At 36.9% G+C, this 21,162-nt stretch overlaps 1 protein-coding gene across 1 annotated transcript; it reads left to right on the top strand.

The window, feature by feature from the left end:
• Positions 1-1,730: 1,730 nt before the first annotated feature.
• Positions 1,731-5,838, top strand: ndufs5 (NADH:ubiquinone oxidoreductase subunit S5). Its single transcript, XM_020938014.2, has 3 exons — positions 1,731-1,823; positions 3,454-3,673; positions 5,646-5,838. The coding sequence occupies exons 2-3, from the start codon at positions 3,458-3,460 to the stop codon at positions 5,742-5,744; spliced, it is 315 nt and encodes a 104-aa protein (XP_020793673.1). The 5' UTR covers positions 1,731-1,823; positions 3,454-3,457; the 3' UTR covers positions 5,745-5,838.
• Positions 5,839-21,162: the final 15,324 nt, after the last annotated feature.

The raw sequence follows: 21,162 nt of genomic DNA, 5'->3' as shown, positions 1-21,162 counted from the left end.
ACCTCTTCATTATTTTAACAGACAGTGTATTTTTAATCTTTTTGTCCAATGCTCCTGCTACATATTCAAAAATACTTCAATGTCCCTTATGTTTTTTTTACCATTTTTTTTCTAATTGTTGCTTACAGGAATGCACAGAAAACTAATTTGATTAAAATTATTGTTTGTTTTTTTTACAATGTGCTGGGCAATCAATGCAAAAATTCTAATGAAGTTTGAATACGATGTTGTTATTTCTAAAGTGTAATTCATCAAATGTAAATAAGACAGTTCCAGTTTTGTAGAAATCTGGTCCTCCCTAAAAGTTTTGTGGTATTTACCTTTAAGAACAAAATTTGGCGATGATCTTCTGACTTTGCTCCTGAATCTGCGGTCCAAGTTTGCGTGCATTTTTCCATGTAATTGATAATACTGTAAATAACGATAAAAAGTAAAAGTATCCATGGCTAATTCGGTACCAGATCTGCGCTAGCGGCCTAATTTGTTCCGCGCATGTGCAGAACCGGTCAGTTTCCGGTTTGGGTTCGTTTTCCTCCGAATAATGAAGACGGAACGTTAGGTGCTGCCCTCTACTGGACATTTGTAGTGCTACGTTCAACCAAAACAGCAGGTCGTTTTCATCAAGTAAATTTAATCATAACGAATCAACACCCAATTTTTGTTTGTTTTAGTTAGTTAGTTTTGTTTTTTTACTCAGAATTCACATGTCCTCCTGGATGAAACATAAAATAAAAAAAAACAACTAAATGTGTGTCACAGGATTGAAAAAGTGAAGCAGATTTCAAAGCTTTTTAAAAAAAAAAGAATTTACATTTTTTAATTAAATTTTATTTGTTTACTTTTATTTATTATTATTATTATTATTATTATTATTATTATTATTATTATTATTATTATTATTATTATTATTATTATTTTTTGTATGCGTGTTAGTTTTATATTTAGTTATGTCTGTCTTTTGTTGATGTGCTGGGTATCCAATCCCTCAAACTTGACAAATTATAAATAAAATAAATATAATAATAATAAAAAAAAAAAAAAAAAAAAGCTTCAAAGTAATTTTTCTTATTCCCACTGCTTTTTGTTGCCATTATGTCTGTTATGATTGCACTAATGTCATGTGGATAATCCTCTGTACACTGTCCACTGTAAGAGAATGTAAATTGTTACTTGCCCCAAATAAATACATAAATTAAATTTTTTTTATAAAAGCCACCAAATGCCTGGCTGTCATGCTGAAATCTTTTTTTATTCAGTACTGAAAAAAAGTACAATTTCTAAAGATAAAATTATTTTGTTTTTGTAATTTGCCTTGATGTTATTTTCATATTTGTATACGATATATGGTGATATTTCCATTTCATTTATTTATTTATTTATTTATTTATTTATTTTATTTATTTATTTATTTTTAATTATTGTTATTCGGGTAGTATAAAACTCATTACAGTATACATACATTAGATTTAGTATGATGCCCATAAAATAAGACATTCAGTATTTGGAAGCTTACAATAAAAATAAAACAATCAAGTAAGTCTATCCTATTCCAGTATGTTAACGTACATTCATCTACAAAACGAATACATGATTAAAAACACGTTAATACACAATAAATAAAACAGCACACGTTTAAATTTGTCTGTGAATGAAACAAAATTAAAAGTATTTTCTGTGTAGTTCCACGACACAAACAGCAGAGGGCAGTGTAATCCTGTAGAAAAGCTTCACGGCTGTATCCACTGCTTTACGGCCGTGTTTTGTTCCGCCGTAAAGAAGGACGCACGGATACGGAGAAGGTTAAAGTGACTTTATCCCACACGGTAAATAAAATCATTTATTTTGCATTTATTCTTACTTTGAGGTAGATTTTTGACAGTCAAATGTGCGCATCAAAAACTGTATTGCGTTATATACGTCAGAGCAATGATACTTCTGCACGATCTTGAGCTGTTTATTTGACGTTTGCGTTAGCATTTAGCGTTTAGCCAGAAAAAATAAAATAAATTTACTAATCACTCGTGTTTTTACCAGCAGCACGTGAGATCAGGATAACAACGGATTATTATTATTAGATTATGTTCATAGTATGTGTATTAATAAGACACAAACGCTTTAAGTTGTATTTTATGGACATCCCAAGTCATTATTGGTAGGGGTGTGCAAAAATCGATATATCGCCAAGAATATTTATTTTATTTTATTTTATTGTATTGCATTTTATTTATTTTATTTTTTGTTATTATAATTTTTTTTTATATTTTATAAAATTATTTTGTCACAGTGCTACAGTTTTATTGTTTGTTTAGTGGAAGGAAATTCGTTTATGCGACATATTTGACATTTTCATTTTTTCATTTTTTTTGTTTTGTTTTGATGATTAAAATGTTTGCGTTTCATATGAATTTTGCACAAGAAATGGTTTAACAAAGACAGCCATGAGTTAGGCTTTATTTTTTATTGAGCTGTATTGAAACATATCAAATCGAAAGCTCTCTGTATTGAGGTCTGTATCGTATCGGCAGCTCCTTCTTAATGATACCCAACTCTAATTATTGGTAAAATTGTTATAGTGTATACTGGCTTAAAGTATATAGCGCTATGTCATTACTAGACAATATTTGTCACTGTTTTACGTTTCCAGTTTTTGATCTTTAGTTTTTATTCGTGTCTGTTTTTGTGTATTCCAGCGTTAATAGTTTTCTGACAAGTATTGCGATTAGATTTGTAATTTAATGTTTTAAAAAAATAGGATTCAGTTCAGAGTGCAAAGTGTAAACAACTCAAGGAGCGTAATATTTGAGAGAAGACTGAAATATAAATATAAACTGAAACTGACTGAAAGATGACTGATTAACTAATACAAGAATCTCACGAATTACAGAATGTGGGATATACAACAAGATTTTTCTAGAAATAATGACAAATTGCACTTCTGATTAATTTTCAGTATTAAAAACCTTCACAATGGATTGTCAAAAGTATTAAAAGTTCAACAAAAAACTTAAAAGACTGAAACAAACAGATGCCTTTTGAAGCTGCATTGTGTCACTTTTCCGTCAAATGCTTTTCTTCATGGAGAGGTTATTGTTTTGTCTGGAATGTTTCACAGTATGGCATTAAACTTTTCTATCTTCATGGAGACCAAACCAGACCAAATTACAGGTCAGATCTTGTGGAGAGGCGAACCTACTCAGTCGGAATGCCTGTTTTCTGAGCTATAACACCACCTGCCATTGAATAAATGTAAAGTAGATCTGATTAATGTCATACTATGGAACATTTCAGGTAGAGCAATGACATCTCCATAGAAACAAGCAAGTGACGGACCCCCTACCTAAAAGTTACATAGTGCACCTTTAAGTGATCTTCTTTGTAGTACTAGACTTAATTTGAACTTTTTTAACATGTGATTGGGACAGATGCACTCATAATCTCTGTTGTTTTCTTCAGCACGATGCCGTTCGTAGACCTCCAGAATCGGTTGGGGCTGCAGATGGACCAGTGGATCCTGCAGCAGAGCGGACCTCAGCCAAACAAACGCGCCGCTCGATGCCACGCCTTCGAGAAGGACTGGATCGAGTGCGCTCACGGCATCGGACAGACGCGTGCCAAGACGGAGTGCAAGCTCGAGTTTGAGGACTTCTACGAGTGCATGCACAGGGAAAAGACGGTAAGACAATGCACCAAAATCTATCAGACAGTTAAATTATTGTCTTTTATTCATATGTTTTACTTGTGTTGCATTTTTATCTGTTATGTTCAACACTTTGGGGCACTACTATCAGTTTTTAAATGTGCTATCCACATAAACCTTGACCTTGACCTTAAAAAATACTTATAAAACTGAGGTCAAGTGTCCAGAATAATTCTGCAAGGTAAAATTTACAGCAGGTCTGAAAATGTTGCCTGTTTTTTTGTGAGACAAATTATGCACAAAATGTAATAATAAATTCTGCTCTTCATCTTTGGGGTGTTTCTCTGATCCTAAATAACTTTTCGAAGCACCTCCAAATATTACGCTGTTGTTTATTCTTTTAAAAGGCTCATTACAGAGTTGAAAATCATGTAACAAGTGTCTAAATTGTACCACAGTAGAGTTCATTAATGGCATAATTAAGCCACGTTGTTCACTTACTTTTTTTTGGCACTTTCCTGTATCTCTATAGCTGCCAAATTATTCAAAAAAAATGTAAAATACATGTTTGTAAGTAATTTTCCTAACTGATGTTTTTAAAGAGGGGGGACTATGAAAAATAAATTTGTTAAGGTTTTTACCATGTTATAACATTGTGACCTCATCAAAAACACGCATGAAGAGGTCTAAGACGTTATCCATGCATGTTTGAGTCATTTAGTGATCTCTCCAGGGGCCTATTCAAACCCTCCTTACAAGGCTCCGCCCACAAGCCTACATCAGCCATCCTCCCATACGACAATTCTCTATAAATATACAAAAACATGATACAAAACTACACAACAACTTCACAAACCTGACGTGATGTTCAGGAGTTTCATCAGTGGGGTAAAAAGCTACACAGTGATCTAAATGTGTTCTGCGTTAGCAGTTAATACCCCATAAATACCCCCTCTTTAACATGTCCCCTATTGTGTGGTATTGATTACACCCATAAATGTAACTTTATTGATGAGGAAAATCAATATGTCCCAGCAGGAGGGATTTTATCAGAGGCCCGAGGCTTTTCACAGTGTTACACAGTTTGGTCATTAATGATGATTTGAGCAGCTGGAACTCACATGTTCTGGTCTGTGATCCAGAACACACACTTCTTCAAAACTTTACTAAGATGTGAGTCTGGTCACCGGCGAATCTCCCTGTTTTGAAATAGGAGTGATTGACAAGTGGATTAGCCAATCAGGGACATGCATGCTCTGTCCGCATCCAGAAAAAAAAAAAAACTGTTTGTAATTGTACAATCATGTTTGACTGATTTTGAGACATAACAGAGGGCGTTTGGACCAGACTAATATAAAAATATTAATTATGTATATATCATATCGTTTAATGTAACGATACAGTATTGATATCATGGGATGCTGTATCGATATCGCCAAGAGTATTTTTTTTGTTCAGCTCTACAATTTTGTTGCTTTAGTGAAAGGAAAATCGTTTATGCAACATATTTGACATTTTCACTGTGTTAATGATTAAAATGTTTGTTTCATATGAACTTTGCACAAGAAGTGGTATAACAAAGACTTTTAGTATCACAGTCATGATTTAGCCTTTATTTTTTATTGAACCGTATTGAATCGATTTGAAATATATCGTACTGGATAGAAAGTTCACTGTATCGAGGAATGTATCGTATCAGCAACTTCTTAATGATACCCAGCCCTAATGAAAATTCATTCATATGACATCCTTTGAAGCTTCATGTCCTCTTTCACTACATCCATAAATCTCCTCTCTCTGTTTGTTCTCTTGGCCTCAACGTCCTTCTAATCATTTTATTTATATCTCTTCACTGTTCATGTCCAAAGTGTCATCACAGACAGAGGGAGAACATGCAGACTCTCCTCAGAAAGGCCCCATCAAAGGATTTTGTTTAGAGGCGACTCATCCACGCTTTCTCATCTCCTCACAGGCTTTAATTTTTTTTTCTCTTTCTTCTTCTGTGCAGCAACGAAGACTCTACGCGATCCGTCAGCAGAGAGACAAGATGATTAAAGAGGGCACCTACAAACCTCCTCCGTGCCACACAGGAGCCGAGGGCCAGTAACTCCCCCACCCCGTGTACATGTGTATAGTAAAATAATGAAATCATGATTCACTGTCCATCACTTTCCATTGCAAATAAATGTTCTATCTCTCCAGTTTATGTCATTGTTTTACTTTGACGTCAGCAAACAAACTACAGGATGTTTTTGTTATAAACAGCCATGATTTTAAGTCTGTTTTGTTTTTATATTCAGGAAGTTAATACTGAAACACATTTTTATATTTTCAAAGACAAAATTATGACTGATCAACATGGGGAGAAGTATTTATGATTTGTTTTATAAGTTTAACACATCTCTTTTCATAAAATATCACTTGTTAGATTTTGATTCTTGGTAGTTTAAGTTCTCCGTGCATGAACTTATGTACCTAAAACAAAAAAAGTACAGTGTTATTTTTAATTTTCGTTCTACGTACTCTGATCTTCTCATTCATTAGTCCACTTCAGCTAATATTTAAAATACTCTAGCTTTAATTGTATTGAAATCCAGCATGCTTTTTCAACTTTAGTATTGTTTTAGTTAATTAGATATTAAACAAATAATTTATTAAACAGAAATAACAATGTTTATTTTATTTACTTATTTAGTTTAGTTAGTTATTTTTTTATTTGATTGATTTTATTTTGTTATTTAGTGTATATTATTTTCTTAGTTATTTCTTTACTTAGTTTATTTATTTAGTTATTTATTTATTTTTTATTATTTTATTGATTGACTTATTTTGTTATTTATTTGTTTAGTTAGTTTAGGTTATTAAGTTTTAAGTTATTTAAGTTAAGTTTTTTAGTTATTTATTTTGTTTTTTTATTATTTTTATTTAGTTATTTATTTTTTTATTTTTTTTGTTATTTAGTTAGTTTATTTTTTTTGTTATTGTTTTATTTTTATTTTTATTATTTTATTTTGTTATTAAGTTATTTGTTTAGTTTATTTATTTAGTTTATTTTTTATAAATTTTATTTGTTTATTTAGTTTTTATTTTATTTTGTTATGTTTACTTTTTGTTTATTTAGTTATTTAGTCAGTTAGGTTAGTTTTTATAATTAGTTTATTTAGTTAGTTGAGTTTAATTATCTAGTCAGTCTAGTTTAGTGAGTTAGTTTAGTCAATACGTTCATTGTAAACAGAAACCCGAGTGTCCATTGATCCCTGTGGTCTGTCTGCACTTCACTTAATGACCTTTTTAAAACAGTTACAGTTTTGTCTACGGCCTAAAGTCTTAAGTGGACATTAAACCAGCTCCGATGTGACCCACTGACCTGGATTTAGTGAACCACCGCTGCAGTCTAAAGGCAAATAAACTCTCCCACGAGACACAAATGAACGCTTCCTCTTTAATGTCTTCTATTTAATTACAAGGGCCGCGTCTCATTTCTCTTTCCTCGCTTCCTTCTCCTCGATTCCTCTCCTCGATTCTTCATTTTTCAGCAGCAGTGTACCAAAGAAAACCACGGAAGGAGCGAGAAAACACGGGGAACGCTTCAGGAGCAGACATCAGATAAAATAATCAAGTTTATATCCATTCTCGTCGCTTTGTCTCCTCTCAGGGCGAGACTTCCTCACCTATTTCCTGCAGAATCGAGGAGAAAGAATCAAGGAGAAGGAAGCGAGGAAAGAGAAATGAGATGCAGCCAAGGATCAAGTGAGCTACGAGGAGATCTGGCAGTGTTCTCCACCAGATGGCGCCACAACCTTGGACAAAACTACATCCAAAACCTTAAAAATTCCTCGAAATCTGACCATATGGTGAGGTTAATCAGATAAATATGAAGCTAAAAATAAAAATGTGCAGACTAATCATAGGTGAATAGTACAACAAAGGATTCTCCATTGGGTTTAGTTCATTGTTTTGCACTTCTTTTAAAATAAACCATCTTAAATTGTTAATATTAATGGCACAAACAAGAAAGGATTGACTATTTTAATGTGTTATACTTGATTTGACATTTTTGATTGGTTGTTCTGATACATTTTTCTTCCTTCAGGTACAGCAGTAGTTTTATTTCAGCATTTTGGTCACTTGTTTAAGGCTTTTGTCTCAGGTGTTGTGCGCTTGTTTGACAGATCTCTCCTGTTAAAGTGGAAACTAAAGGTCAAACAGTTTATAGTGAAAATGAAGTCAGAGTTTGAAATCAGAACATTGGAACTGCAAAACTAAACAAAATGATTCTGATTCACTTAATTCAACAAGAGAAACCCACAAAAACTAAACTAGGGTCCATATTACACTATTTTCTTACCTTTTATAATGTTGTTTTTCATCACAAACACACCTGGAGTTGTGTTTTGTTGTGTGTTTGTTAACACACAAATCCTGCATGGTTCAACTCCAGATAAGACCAAAATACATCATATTGTTGTGTTTTTGGGCAAGACACTTCATCTATGAATGGGCTGTTGGTGACGGTAAGAAAGGTCATTGGTCGTTGACCCTGTGGTCTTGCAATTCTTGACCTCGACTTGAGTCAGACTTGAGTCATTATTTTTAGGACATGAGACTTTACTTGATAAAATGGACTAAGACTTGGGACTCAACTTGGATTTGAAGATCAGTGACTTGGTGTTTGACTCAGACTTGAGGCCTGTGACTTGAGAAGCACTTCTAAATCTGAATTCTTTCTATTCTGACTGTAATGATTCACACTAAGATCTTGTCAAGACATTTAAAAAGGAAAAAATAACATGTCTACAACTCTTATGTACTCTATAAATACTCATATAAAACTATACTATGATTTTTTTAGTACAATTTAGTTAAAAATTCATATAAATTGCAAAAATCTAAAGTATATTTGTTGCTTTGTTTTACAGACTTGAATTGACTTGAAGCTCAAAGCAGACGACTTGGACTTGACTTGAACTTATGGGCCAGTGACTCGAGACTCTACTTGGACTTGCCTGTATTTGACTTGGGACTTGACTCGGACTTGAGGTCAAAGACTTGAGACTTACTTGGGACTTGCAAAACGAAGACTTGGTCCCACCTCTGATAGACGCTATAAATTAATTTAACTTGGTTTCACTCCAAACAAAATAAGCTACTCTGAACTAAATCACATTTTGTTTGTTTTGTTTAAATAGTAATAATAGTCAATACAAAACAGCAACTCCTAACTTCTAATAACAGAGAGAAATGCATTTCTGCACATTATGGATTTGCTTGGAAAATGTTCTTTGTCACTGAACCAAAGCAGTGTTGGAATGTAACGAAGTAAAAGTAGTAAAGTACTGTACTTAAGTAAAATAAGTTGGTATGTACTTTACTTTACTTAAGTACATTTTAACTTGCATAATTTAACTTCACTACATTTGAGAAAAGATATCTGTACTTTCTACTCCACCACACTTTAGAACAGGAATTGAAAAGTAAAAGTATTTTTATTATAGTTTTTTGTTGTTGTTGTTGTCGTTGTCTTGTTTGTTTTTTACATTTTTTTTTTTTTTTTTTTTGCACAATTGGGACACATTTCCATACCTGACCCTACTTTACTTTACATATTTATGGAGAGATGAGACCAAAATATGATTAAAATTAAAAATAAATAAATAACAACAACAAATTAATCATTATAATTGAATGTTTGAATAAGATTTTTTTTTTTTATCATTTAAAGGTGCACTGTGTAACTTTTTGTTTGGAGGCTCTGTCACCTTCTTGTTTCTATGGATACATCATTGCTCTGCCTGGAATGTTCCACAGTATGACCATCTTTACTTTACATTTATTCAATTAGAGGTGGTTTTATAGCTCAAAAATACTCAAAAAACAGGCATTCTGACTGTGAGCGGGGTCGCCTCTCCACAGATCTGACTTGTAACTTGGTCTAGTTTGGTCTCCGTGAAGATAGAAAGGTTTAATACCACACTGTGAAACATTCCAGACGATGATAAAATAAAATGATAAATGATAAAATAAATGCTGAGATGCTAGTCTTAAAACAAACAAAAAAAAAAAACAAAAAAATAAAATAAAATAAGAGCAAAACCATAGAACAGAAATAAACAAATAAAAACAATAAAATAAATTAAAAGTAAATAAAAGACACAGAGGACCACACAACTTTCACAGTGTTAAAAGCCAGAGAATAAAAGTAGGGCTTAAGATGAGACTTAAAACCTTCCACATTTCACGGACCCTCCGCCAGAAAAGTTCCACAGTGCACCTTTAATGCAGCTGGCGCCTTTACCTGCAGTACCGCCATCCGCCTGTAGAGACACATTCACATAATTGATCTATTCTGCCTTTGACCTTTAACCTGTGTTTGCTGACATCTGTGTCGTGTGTCACCAGTAGCTGCTCTCTGATTAAATCTCCCATAATCCTTTGCGGCCGCAGTCAGTGTTCGATGAAGAGGAACCTGGATTATCGTCAACAAAGGCCAGACCCAGTGCCCCCCGAAACCAAAACACACAGCCACGCCCACGCTCTGCCGACGGACTCACTCTCCTGTGATTTATATCTCGTGATTATGTGTTTATACAGTATTTTAAACGTCCTGTGTTACGCAAAATTGACTCTTGTGAGCTTTAAGTCATGTTATAATGTTGTTACCTCCTCAAAAACATTCGTACATGGTCGATTAATTCTTTATTATTAGTCTGTTTACATTTTCAAAGCTCAAAACGCTCTGTTCCATCTTGTGTTTTCAAGTTAACCCGGTGGAAAAACTGACAGCTGCACTCGTCTTTGTTTACTGCGACGTCATTTTCTAACATGGAAATCAGTGTCACTTGTTTCTTTTATTAAAGGTGTACTCTGTAACTTTTCTGGTAGAGGGCCCACCAGTTGCTTGTTTCCACGGAGATGTTATTGCTTTGCCTGTACACTGGAAAAAACAATATCTAGGTAAGTTAAAATGACATAAATTAAGACTATTTGACTGAGAAGATTGAACTTGACAAGTGAAATTATCTACCAATGGAATAAGTGTTTTTCTTAATTCAAGCAACATTTGATTTTGTTTTTTATTTTAAGTGCAAAAAGTTGTTGTTTTTCTTATTTTAAGTGCAGCAAGATGTATTTTTTTTATGTTTTAAGTACAAAAAGTCTTGTTCCATTGTTAGATAATGAATAGTCAGGCTGGTGTCTACGGAAGCCGAGAGGGTCACAACAAATGCAAACGCCGCAACAAATACAAACGCGACAACACAACAAAAAGCCACAACAGAAATGACCGCGGGACTCTATTTTAATGCAAACTCCGCAACAAATACAAACGCCACAACACAAACGCCAATGCTGCAACAGATTAAAAAGCCACAACACATTAAAAAGCCACAACGGAAGAAGAAGAACTACAACGTGAAACGAATCATGATAAAACAATAAATTACTTTTACTTACGTTTCCAAACTTCTCCGTTCCTTTACTTTTCACGTTGTAGTTCTTCTTCTTCACTTGCCGCTTGATCGGTCCGTCGGAAAATAGAGTCCCGCCGTCACTTCGGTTGTGGCTTTTTGATGTGTTGCGGCATTTGCGTTTGTGTTGTGGCGTTTGTATTTGTTGCGGCGTTTGCGTTTGTTGTGACCCCTCTCGGCTTCCGTAGGTGTCACCTAGTGCCTCCAGTCGGTTTCATTTCTCTCCAGCGACTAGGTCAGGAATCAGAATACACGAGATGGTTTGTAGTTGTAGTTGTAGACCAGCCAATCAATGAAGAGCTGTGGAGCCATGACGTCAAACTCAAGCGTCTGTCTGGGTCCTTTTTGTGGTTCAGCACAAGAGTAAACAAAGCGTCGAGATGGATGTAGACGAAGACAGACATTCTGTGTTGGCAACAATTCCCGAGATCGAGGATTTAAAACCGGAACAAAGAGAATGTTTGGTGAATTACATGCATCAAGACCAAATAGCAGCGATTGGTTAAATAAAAAAGTACTTGTCTACCATGGAGCGAATGAATCCTAATGCTGTGAGGTCAGACGGTTTCCACGAAATGAAACCATCAGATGAATCAGACTAAAATAATTTTTCTTGTCAAGTGAAATTGACTCAAATCATGATAAAACGTTCTTAATTCACATCATCTTAACTTGACTAGATGTTGTTTTTTGCAGTGTAGCTCCTTTTACCTTTGGTTCAGCAAAGTTTGGCAATTCCAGGGCTGAAATTACCCAAATGATTCTAATGAAGGTCTATGGAGTTAAAAAACAAAACAAAAAAAACACACCAACATAGAACAGAGTGTTTTCAGTTTGAGAGAAGAACTCAAAAACACAACTCCAGGTTTGTTTGCGATGAGGAAACAACATTATAACATAGATTATAACATGAGCTCTTTAAAATTCCATTTAAATCAGTTCAGAACCGTAACTGAATTGTCTCTTGTTGTTTTATTATGTAACCTACATTCCTCTACATGTCACAATGTAAAGAGCTATAATTGATTTTTCACTGCTTTACAAGTTCAGAACAAATAGACACACATTCCTGCGCATTATGGATCTGTTTGTTTGTTTGTCACTGAACCAAAGCAGTGTTGGAATGTAACGGAGTAAAAGTAAAAAGTACTGCACTTAAGTAAAATAATTTGGGATGTACTTTACTTAAATACATTTGAACTTGCATAATTTTACTTCACTACATTTGAGCAGGTTTCTGTGCTTTCTACTCCAATATATTTTTGAATAGGACTGAAAAGTAAAAGTATTTTTTTATTGTAGTTTAAATGCTGCTGAACAGACTAAAGGGTTTGTTTTAACATGTTTATCATTTATCACAATATACAATGTACAATAAATATACAACTGTACAAGGATAAAATAATGAAGGAAAATGTTTAAAGTTAATAAAAGTATAAGAGAGATATTGTTTGTGTATGGCTTATTGATTGGTGACTTGGTTTGTTTTTTGGGGTGGGGAACGATTATTAAAGAAATATTTGGATATATTTTGATGTGTGAAAGGAGCAGGGTTTATAAGATTTATCTTCTTCCTGTTCCTTTTGTTCATGCAGCAAAGACGAGGAAAATAATCGTAGAAATATGTATTTATGTTAATTTTCAGATTTGTTGTTGCTGTTGTTGTTCTCTTTACATTGATGCCAACAAAATAATAGCATGAGCAATAAATAAATAAATAAAAACAGCTAGGAAAAAACAATCAGTCCAACAGTTTTTATTGAACACAATTCAAAGCAAATCTTTATCAGAATCACCACATTTGAAGCTTTAATAGATCTCAAAATCTCCACACAATACTTTCACTTCTTAGTCTTTAAAGGTGCATCACCGTCTTGTCTCTGTGGAAATGTCATGATCGTACCAGAGGCGGAGCTACCATTAGGCAAAAGTAGATGACTGCTTAGGGCCCCCAAACCTGGAGGGGCCCCCCACCAACTGCCCTCAGAGCAATTTGATTTTCTGTCAATATGACATTAAATGAGAGTAGTTTACTTTTAAACAATAATCATAAGAAAAATAATAATTATGTGTAATGGATGTAAACAAAAATGTAATTGTACTAGCAAAAAAATAAAACTACTTTCAATTCTGGTTATCTCATAGCAGAAGTGGGGGCTTGTGACTTGGACTTGAGTCAGACTTGAGTCACTATTTTAAGGACTTGAGTCTTGACTTGATAAAATGGACTAAGACTTTGGACTTGACATGGACTTGAGAGGCACTTTTAAATCTGAATTCTTTCTGTTCTGACCATAATGATTCACACTAAGATCTTGTCAAAACATTTAAAAAGGAAAAAATTAATTTCTACAACTCTTCTATACTCTATAAACACTCAAATATAAATATACTATGATTTTTTAAAAGTACAATTTATCTTAAAAGTCATATAAATTGCAAAAATTCAAGCTGTATTTGATACTTTGGTTTAAAGACTTGAAATGATTTGAAGCTCAAAGCAGACGACTTGGAATTGACTTGGATTTATTGGCCAGTGACTCAAGACTCGACTTGGACTCGCCTGTATTTGACTTGGGACTTGACTCGGACTTGAGGTCAAAGACATGAGACTTGCAAAACAAAGACTCAGTCCCACACTTGTCTAGTAGGCGACCAAACTAATAAGACAAATTTCCAATCCAAAATAAGTCACATAAATAGAGATGTGCATGTCTCTTCCAGAATGGGATAAAACAGACAATAAATATATTAAAAAAGAAAACAAAACACAAAAATGGTGCATTATAGTAAGGGCCCCAAACTCAAGTTCACCTAGGGCCCCCAAATTGTTAACTCCGCCACTGGACCACATGTTTATCTTACATTTATTAAATTATAAGTGGTTTTATAGCTCAAAAATACCCAGAAAAACAAGTATTCTGACTGTGAGTGGATCGCCTCTCCACAGATCTGACCTGTAACTTCTGGTTTGGTCTCCATGGCGATAGAAAGGTTTAATGCCATACTGTGAAACCTGGAGAAAAACATCTGACAGACCCTAAACCAGAAAGTTTAAGAACATTTTTAATGCTTTTACTTTCATGTGATACTTTTATTTTCACTTTTACTCAAGTAACAAACTCGAGTACTTCTTCCAACAGTGTACCAAAGTGATTGTTTTGCTTTGACCTCCACCTTGGGCCTCTCCCAGCCCCCGGAGCTCCAGCTGAGAGAGAGAGGGAGAATCTGTCAAACCCGAGCCCCAGATGTGACGTCCTTTTCCCCGGCGCTGCTCCAGCTGTTCCCGGGGAGGAGTGGGGGGCGTACGTACGACCGTGGACCAAGACATTACGACTGCGGCTGGTTACGTAAAACACAACTACCAGCGCGTTCCCTCTGTGGAATAAATGAATGACTCTCTACTGCGAATCAAGAAGCACGTGAACGCCCAGATTTACCACAAAAATCCTACGTTTTAACCGCGCGTAAAAACTGTCACGAAATCAGACTTCGGAGCGTCGCGGTTGCTTCGCTGCTTAGTCTGTTTTTTGGGGGGGCTCGTGATGTGTGGGAGCTTTGCGTTGAATAAGCTGAAGAAAGTGTGAAAGAAAGCGAGAGAAAAGGGTCAGGGGAGGAGGGTGGACAGGCTGCGGGTTGGTGGGGGGTTGTACGCGGGGGAGAGAGGGAGAGAGAGAGGCGCGGGGAGAGCCATTTCCACGGAGCTACACGCCGGATTCTCGCGGCTAAAAGCTTACTCACTCACTCGCCTTCCCTTTCTCCCATCCCTGTCGTTTCATGAGAAGAAAACGTGGAGGATAAGCGTGCCTTTTGCGTGTGATTTCACCCGGGAGGGGAGCTAGCGGCGGCGGTGGAAGCAGCAGCAGCATCTCCCCGGCCTGTGTCGCTCTGCGCTCGGATACAAGAACCACTGCTGCCCGCTTGGAAGAGGAGGAGGAGGAGGAGGAGGTAAGCGTCGCGATTCCCGTGGAGCTCTTAATGCCATCATTGCTTTGCATAACCTCTCAAACCTGTGGAGCAGCGTGGATGTTAGTTTTTATTAACAAAACGACATCTTGGATACGGGAATGACAAAATTGCTCAACACGTTTTACCAAAAATCCAAAACATATCCAGATGACTCGCGTGCTGACTTCTATATTATGTTAATTACAAGCTTCCTGACAGTTTAATGACATAATTAAGTCAAAATCTGCCACCAGAATATCAAATTTGTACGCTGTAGTGCGCATGTGGGTTAAACTTACAATCACAACTAAAACGGGAACATTTTTTTAGGTCGAGAGCTGCCCTAACGCAATCTATCACACGAGCTTCGTTTTGCTCCACTTTCCCAAACGAATAAACGTGATTATAGCTGCAGGATTGGGCTAGAACTGCGTGTCCAAGCCGGTGCAACCAACAAACCGACCAACCAACGTGGACACAAAGAGACAAGCGGTAGGGAGTGCGCTGTCTGCAAACCTTCCCAGAGCCGTAGCGTTTGGCCCGTTGCGTGGTCCGTGTCTAGTGCCCATTCATGCAAACACATTCCCGATCACGTTCAAAAGCAAAGAGATGAGAGACACCAGGGTATGTGCAAAAAGCGTGCCAGGAAAAAGCTTCATTACGCACCGCACGCTACTAAATAATGACCGCGCACTCCGTATATTTCTGTATTGATTCTTGGTTTCTATACAGTTAAACACAGGGCCTATACTATATTTTCTCAACCAGCATCATCACCTCCACACCTGCTTAAAAATGCGTCCCTGTGGGCTCTTCACCGCGGTCAGTCTGTGTGGTAATCCGATGAGCGGTTGTCTTGTCTCGGTAGCATCCTTGATAGTGAAAGGAGATACAGAGAGAGTTAAAAATAAAATAAATACGAGTGTAGAAAGGCTCCCCTCCTGCAGTTTCAGAGCAGATGGTGAAGAATCCATGGAGTCTCTGGTTAGACCTTGAACTCCTCACACTGGGCCAAAAAAACAAATTAAAGTGTCCATTTTTTACACTGTTTTCTGATTTGTTATAATCAGGGTTGGGAAGGTGACTTTTAAAATGTATTCCCCTACAGATTACAGATTACATACCCCAGAATGTAGTTTGTAACGTAATCCATTAAATTACTTAAAGTGAGTAACGTAATCTGAATACTTTAGATTCCTTGATATTGTCATGCTTTTTAAAACTACAGTTTAGTCCTGCTTTAGTCCTAGTTTAGTCCTAGTTTAGGCCTGGTTTAGTCCTGGTTTAATCCTACTTTAGTCCTGGTTTAGTCCTGGTTTAGTCCTGGTTTTAGTCCTGGTTTAGTTCTGGTTTTAGTTCTGGTTTTAGTCCTAGTTTAGTCCTGGTTTTAGTCCTGGTTTAGTTCTGGTTTTAGTTCTGGTTTAGTTTCTGATTTTTAGTTCTGGTTTAGTCCTGCTTTTAGTCCTGCTTTTAGTCCTACTTAATCCTAGTTTAGTCCTGGTTTTAGTCCTGGTTTAGTTCTGGTTTTAGTTCTGGTTTTAGTCCTAGTTTAGTCCTGGTTTTAGTCCTGGTTTAGTTCTGGTTTTAGTTCTGGTTTAGTTCTGATTTTAGTTCTGGTTTAGTCCTGCTTTTAGTCCTGCTTTTAGTCCTACTTAATCCTAGTTTAGTCCTGGTTTAGTCCTAGTTTAGTCCTGCTTTAGTCCTGGTTCTAGTCATAGTTTAGTCCTGGTTTTAGTCCTGGTTTTAGTCCTGGTTTAGACCAAAATGTAAAAACAGGAAAATACAATCCATTTATTTCAACAAAGTAACTGTAATCCAGTTACCGCTCATGGAAACAGTAACTGTAACTGAATGCAGTTACTCATCATTTGTACTCTGATTACGTAACTCCGGTACATGTAATCTGTTACTCCCCAACACTGTTTATAATGTTGTTTCGTCATTAAAAACAGAGCTGGAGTTGTGTTTTGTTTCATTCACACATGTTTAACTCGCAAATCCTGCTTATTAGGGCTGAGTTCTTCTCTCAAACGGAAAACGCTCCACACTTACACCTTGTGATGTCATGCGGTAAAACAGGAAGTGCTCCACTGCGCTTTTAAACTCCACACACCTTCACTAGAATCATTCGGAGCATTTCAGACATGGAATTGACAATCTTTACTGAAAGGTGCACTGTGTAACTTTACTTTCGGAGGGTTTATCATCTGTTTGTCTCATAGACCGTATATATGAGTGGACATAGATAACCTTCTAGCCGCCGTGTGCCAAACAGGAAGTGCTCCAAGAGGGTCTTCCGGCTCCTTCTGACTCTGGCTCCAGTGTATGTGGAGCGTCATCAAAGCAAAATCCTGTTTGTTAAGCGAGAGGTACAGAAAAAACAGGCTGAGCTCGCACTTTCTTGTTCTTGTGACTTTACAGCAACATCACGTCTTGGTCTCTTTGCAGTGGAAGGTGTTTCTTGGCGAACAGCTGGTGCCTTTCACTTTGGCGTTGATTTTTTAAAGCCGTAACCAAGGTTGAGCGAGGGATCAGGATTTTGCTTTGTTGGCGCTCAACACCAAAGCGAAAGGCACCAGCTGTTCACCAAGAAACACCTTCCACTGCAGAGTGACCAAGACGTGGTGTTGCTGTAAAACCACAAGAACAAGAAAGTGCAGCTCAGTCTGTTGGTCTTCTGTACCTCTTGCTTAACAAACAGGATCCCACTTTGTTGTCGCTCCACATACAAAATGTTCGCTGCAAACTCGGGATGATTTCTTAGGCAGTCAAAGGTTTCCTTTTTGGTTCTTCCTGTGGATCAATTCTGCCCATCGACTTTCACTATTGTCAATTCCGTTGGGAAGGGAAACAGTTTGAACAGAGGTTTACAGTCACACAGATCTGATTCCCTTTTGCAGTTATGGAGTTCGCAAACTTCCGAAGCCCATTTTCATCTGTTAGGATCCAACAACCACACAATTACGATGTCCGAATCCCATAACTACAATATGACAATATCAGAACCAGAAACAAAAGCGATATGGTTCAAAAGACTTGAAAAGATTGGCTTTGTCAATAGACGCATCCCACTGGGAAATCAAACATGGCGGTTTGATGCTCACTTTTTCGGAAAATCCTTCCCAGTATGCATTGTGCGATGACCGGAAGTCCAAAATTCGTGAAGCATGTATTGACTTACATTAGGATCATGTCGCTCCTTTCTCTGTACCTGCTGCTGCGAGTCTCGTCATTTTGGACTTAAAATGTTCCTTTTAACTCGCTCTACAGGATCCTGATTTTTTTTTTTTCGCTATTTTATCCGTCAAAAAAATCATATTCATAACATAGTGCGGGGGCCTCCAACCTTTTTCCTCCTTTACAAAACAAAAATGCCAGAGATCTACAAGTTTCAGCGGTCACAAGAGTAAATATAAGAGACACGGCGTTAGATGAGGTGCAGTTCGATGCTTATAAAACATACAAAAAGGAGTGTGTAGTAGTTAGGTATCAAACTGAAACATGCATAATGGTGATAGTCATTTAATTAATAAAATTTTACTTATTCAGCACAATAGATGTAATTCAGAAATCCCTTGGCGACCTACTTGGACGGGGGTGGAGAGTTACTGGTAGTTCCCGAGCTACAGGTTGGAGACTCCTGACATAGAGCCTCCTGTAACCGTGAACATCGTGAGCCTCATGTGAGCGGCGCTTGAACGTTACGGGTGACGTCGCGCTCGCTTAGTCCACTTCTTTAAACAGTCTATGATTTGTTTGTGTTATGATGGCATTAAACTTTTGGCTTTCCCTTTGATTATTTTGGTTTAATTTGGGGAAAAGATCAGGTGATGTTTCACTGTGGCCTACATCAATAACGAGCTCCAGTGGGTCACGAGCCAGAGCACTTTTTCTGCCCAGGATGAATACGTGGAACAGTGTCAGGAATGTGTCTGGGATTAAAAATGACCAAACAAAAACAGCACAAATATCTAACAATGAGTAATAATAAACTTATAATAGACGGCGTGTATTCGTGGTTGCAGTTGTTGTTTTGGAGAGCGAAAACCAAAGCCAAAAGGAATTGTCCAACATAAAAAAAATAAGATCTTTTAATAGCATTTTTTGCATGTTTGTGGTTAGTTTTACAGCCCCTTCATTGTTTTTTGGAGTTTGCTTCAACCTCAACCAAAACTTTTACTGGCACTATTTAGAGCAGTCTTGATGAGCTGCCATAATGTTGCCTAATTATTGGATTTTGATATAATGCAAAAAAATATATATGGAGATACTTATTTTTGTCAGAAGTGCCCACTGCGAACATGCACAGCAAAGCCAAAAAGTCATTTAAAGCAAATTTATTCTGCAAAATTGACTTTTCAGAGCTTGTTACAGTTGTTTTCTTTCACCATTACTCACCGGAAGTTGTATCTGGAGTGTTCTGTGCATGTTTGAGCGATCTGTAATCATTTATTTTCAAGACGGCATTTTCCAGATGACTCCAGTTTTCAACACCACCAGAAATTTTGGTGCAAATGAAAAATAATGTCTGTAGTCGTAGTGTGATCTGCAGCTTTCCATCGGAAGTGCTGACAACCTCGACAAGCAGATGTGTTTCTTTTATTAAGACGTTTTAGATGAATGTTGTGATTTAAAAATGTCAAAATTTATGTAAACGTTAAACATCTTGGAGCCGTGCGTTATGCGGTTTTAACGCACGTCGCAAAGTGCATTTATACCACTGCTACAAACTGAAATGTCTCACCTGTGAATCTGAAATGCATCTGAATCTGAAAAGATATAAACACTTAAATCTATCAGAAAATGAGTAGTGAAGTATCTGTCCATGCAGCAAGATAATTTTACTTGACAAGTTATCGTAAAATAAACTACCTCTAGACTAGAATTAAACAGTCTCTGGTCTATTAAGTAGATGATAAATCTAAAAACGAGATGAATAACCTGATACATGTTTTAAAATCTTGGCCAGATTAGAGAAATTTGCAGTGTACTCTCTGTAAATTAACTTCTTGGGTTCTTTTTAAAGACAATGCAGTAAAGTGTATTTGTACCTTGTTGACATGTTTCGGCTGCTAGCTGCGAGCCATCTTCAGAACTGTCACCAGTGTTGGTGGTGATGTAGGTACTTCCTGTAGGTGTGGTCAGCCTGATGGACTTGGCGGGTCGCTCAGACTGACCACGCCTCCTGTCGCCCGGTGTCTCTGGAGGAGGGTGTCTCAGGTGTGTGAAAGGAGGAACACGCCGTCATCACGGTTAATGCTGTCCGTGCCTCGTTTCCTGATTTCAGTGGCCTCCTTGATCCAGCGTTCCTCCTGTCACACTTACTCTCTCAATGACTGCTGCTGTGAACCTCGTCATTTTGGTCTTGAAGTGTTCGTATTAACCCGCGACACAGGGTCCTGTTTCTCTATGAGAAAGCCACTGTCCTGTCTGGTATCGTGTCAATGTCTTGTGGGATTTCAGTGGATTTCGGTCTTTCTCAGGGGCTAGGATAGTCATGTCGATCATGTATGGGTGTATATCGGCTGCTGGGGTTTGAGACTTTTCTTCTCGTCATTTGCGCGCTCGCTACATTTGACGCACGTGGCTGTTGAGACATATCTCACTCACCAGTGTTGATTCGGCATCGTGACTTATTTTGGCACACGGCGATGAACTCTCACTATCACCACATCCACTGTGTCGATAAACACAACGCACGCTGGTTCAAGCGTCATTACGCTTGTTGAACGAGGGGAGTCAGAAAGCGATAGAAATCTTCTAACATTCAGTCTCGAGAGCGAGAGAGAAACAAGCTGCAAATAGAATTTATTGTGGCCGGAAAAGTTATTGAGCTCGTTAAAATTTATTGTACGATTAATTGATTTATTGATTATCGTTACAGGCCTACGTTACACCAACACAAAATTTCAAGTGGTGTGATAGCCTATGTTACATGATTAACAAAATTATCCTTACATCATGTCCTGTCTCTGTTTGAGTAGTTTATATTTGCTAATATGGCTTGCTTATGGTATTCAGCAGCTAATAAAATAAACATTAAACTTTCTCAGGCATCCGTATTTTCCCCATCTGTTGCAGTGGAACACATTTACAACGGATGTCGGGAGA

This window comes from Boleophthalmus pectinirostris, unplaced genomic scaffold (assembly GCF_026225935.1).
Source record: "Boleophthalmus pectinirostris isolate CB_2022bp ecotype Guang Dong unplaced genomic scaffold, ASM2622593v1 HiC_scaffold_21, whole genome shotgun sequence".
Classification (NCBI taxonomy): Eukaryota; Metazoa; Chordata; class Actinopteri; order Gobiiformes; family Gobiidae; genus Boleophthalmus; species Boleophthalmus pectinirostris.
The sequence above is the reverse complement of the archived record's forward strand: the minus strand, read 5'-3'. Positions and strand labels throughout refer to the sequence as shown.

Bases quoted from the DNA above. Each gene is read 5' to 3' on its own strand.
- ndufs5 (XM_020938014.2), top strand. From the start codon at position 3,458: ATGCCGTTCGTAGACCTCCAGAATCGGTTGGGGCTGCAGATGGACCAG. The intron at 3,674-5,645 runs GTAAGACAATGC...TCTTCTGTGCAG, and splicing joins GCATGCACAGGGAAAAGACG to CAACGAAGACTCTACGCGAT.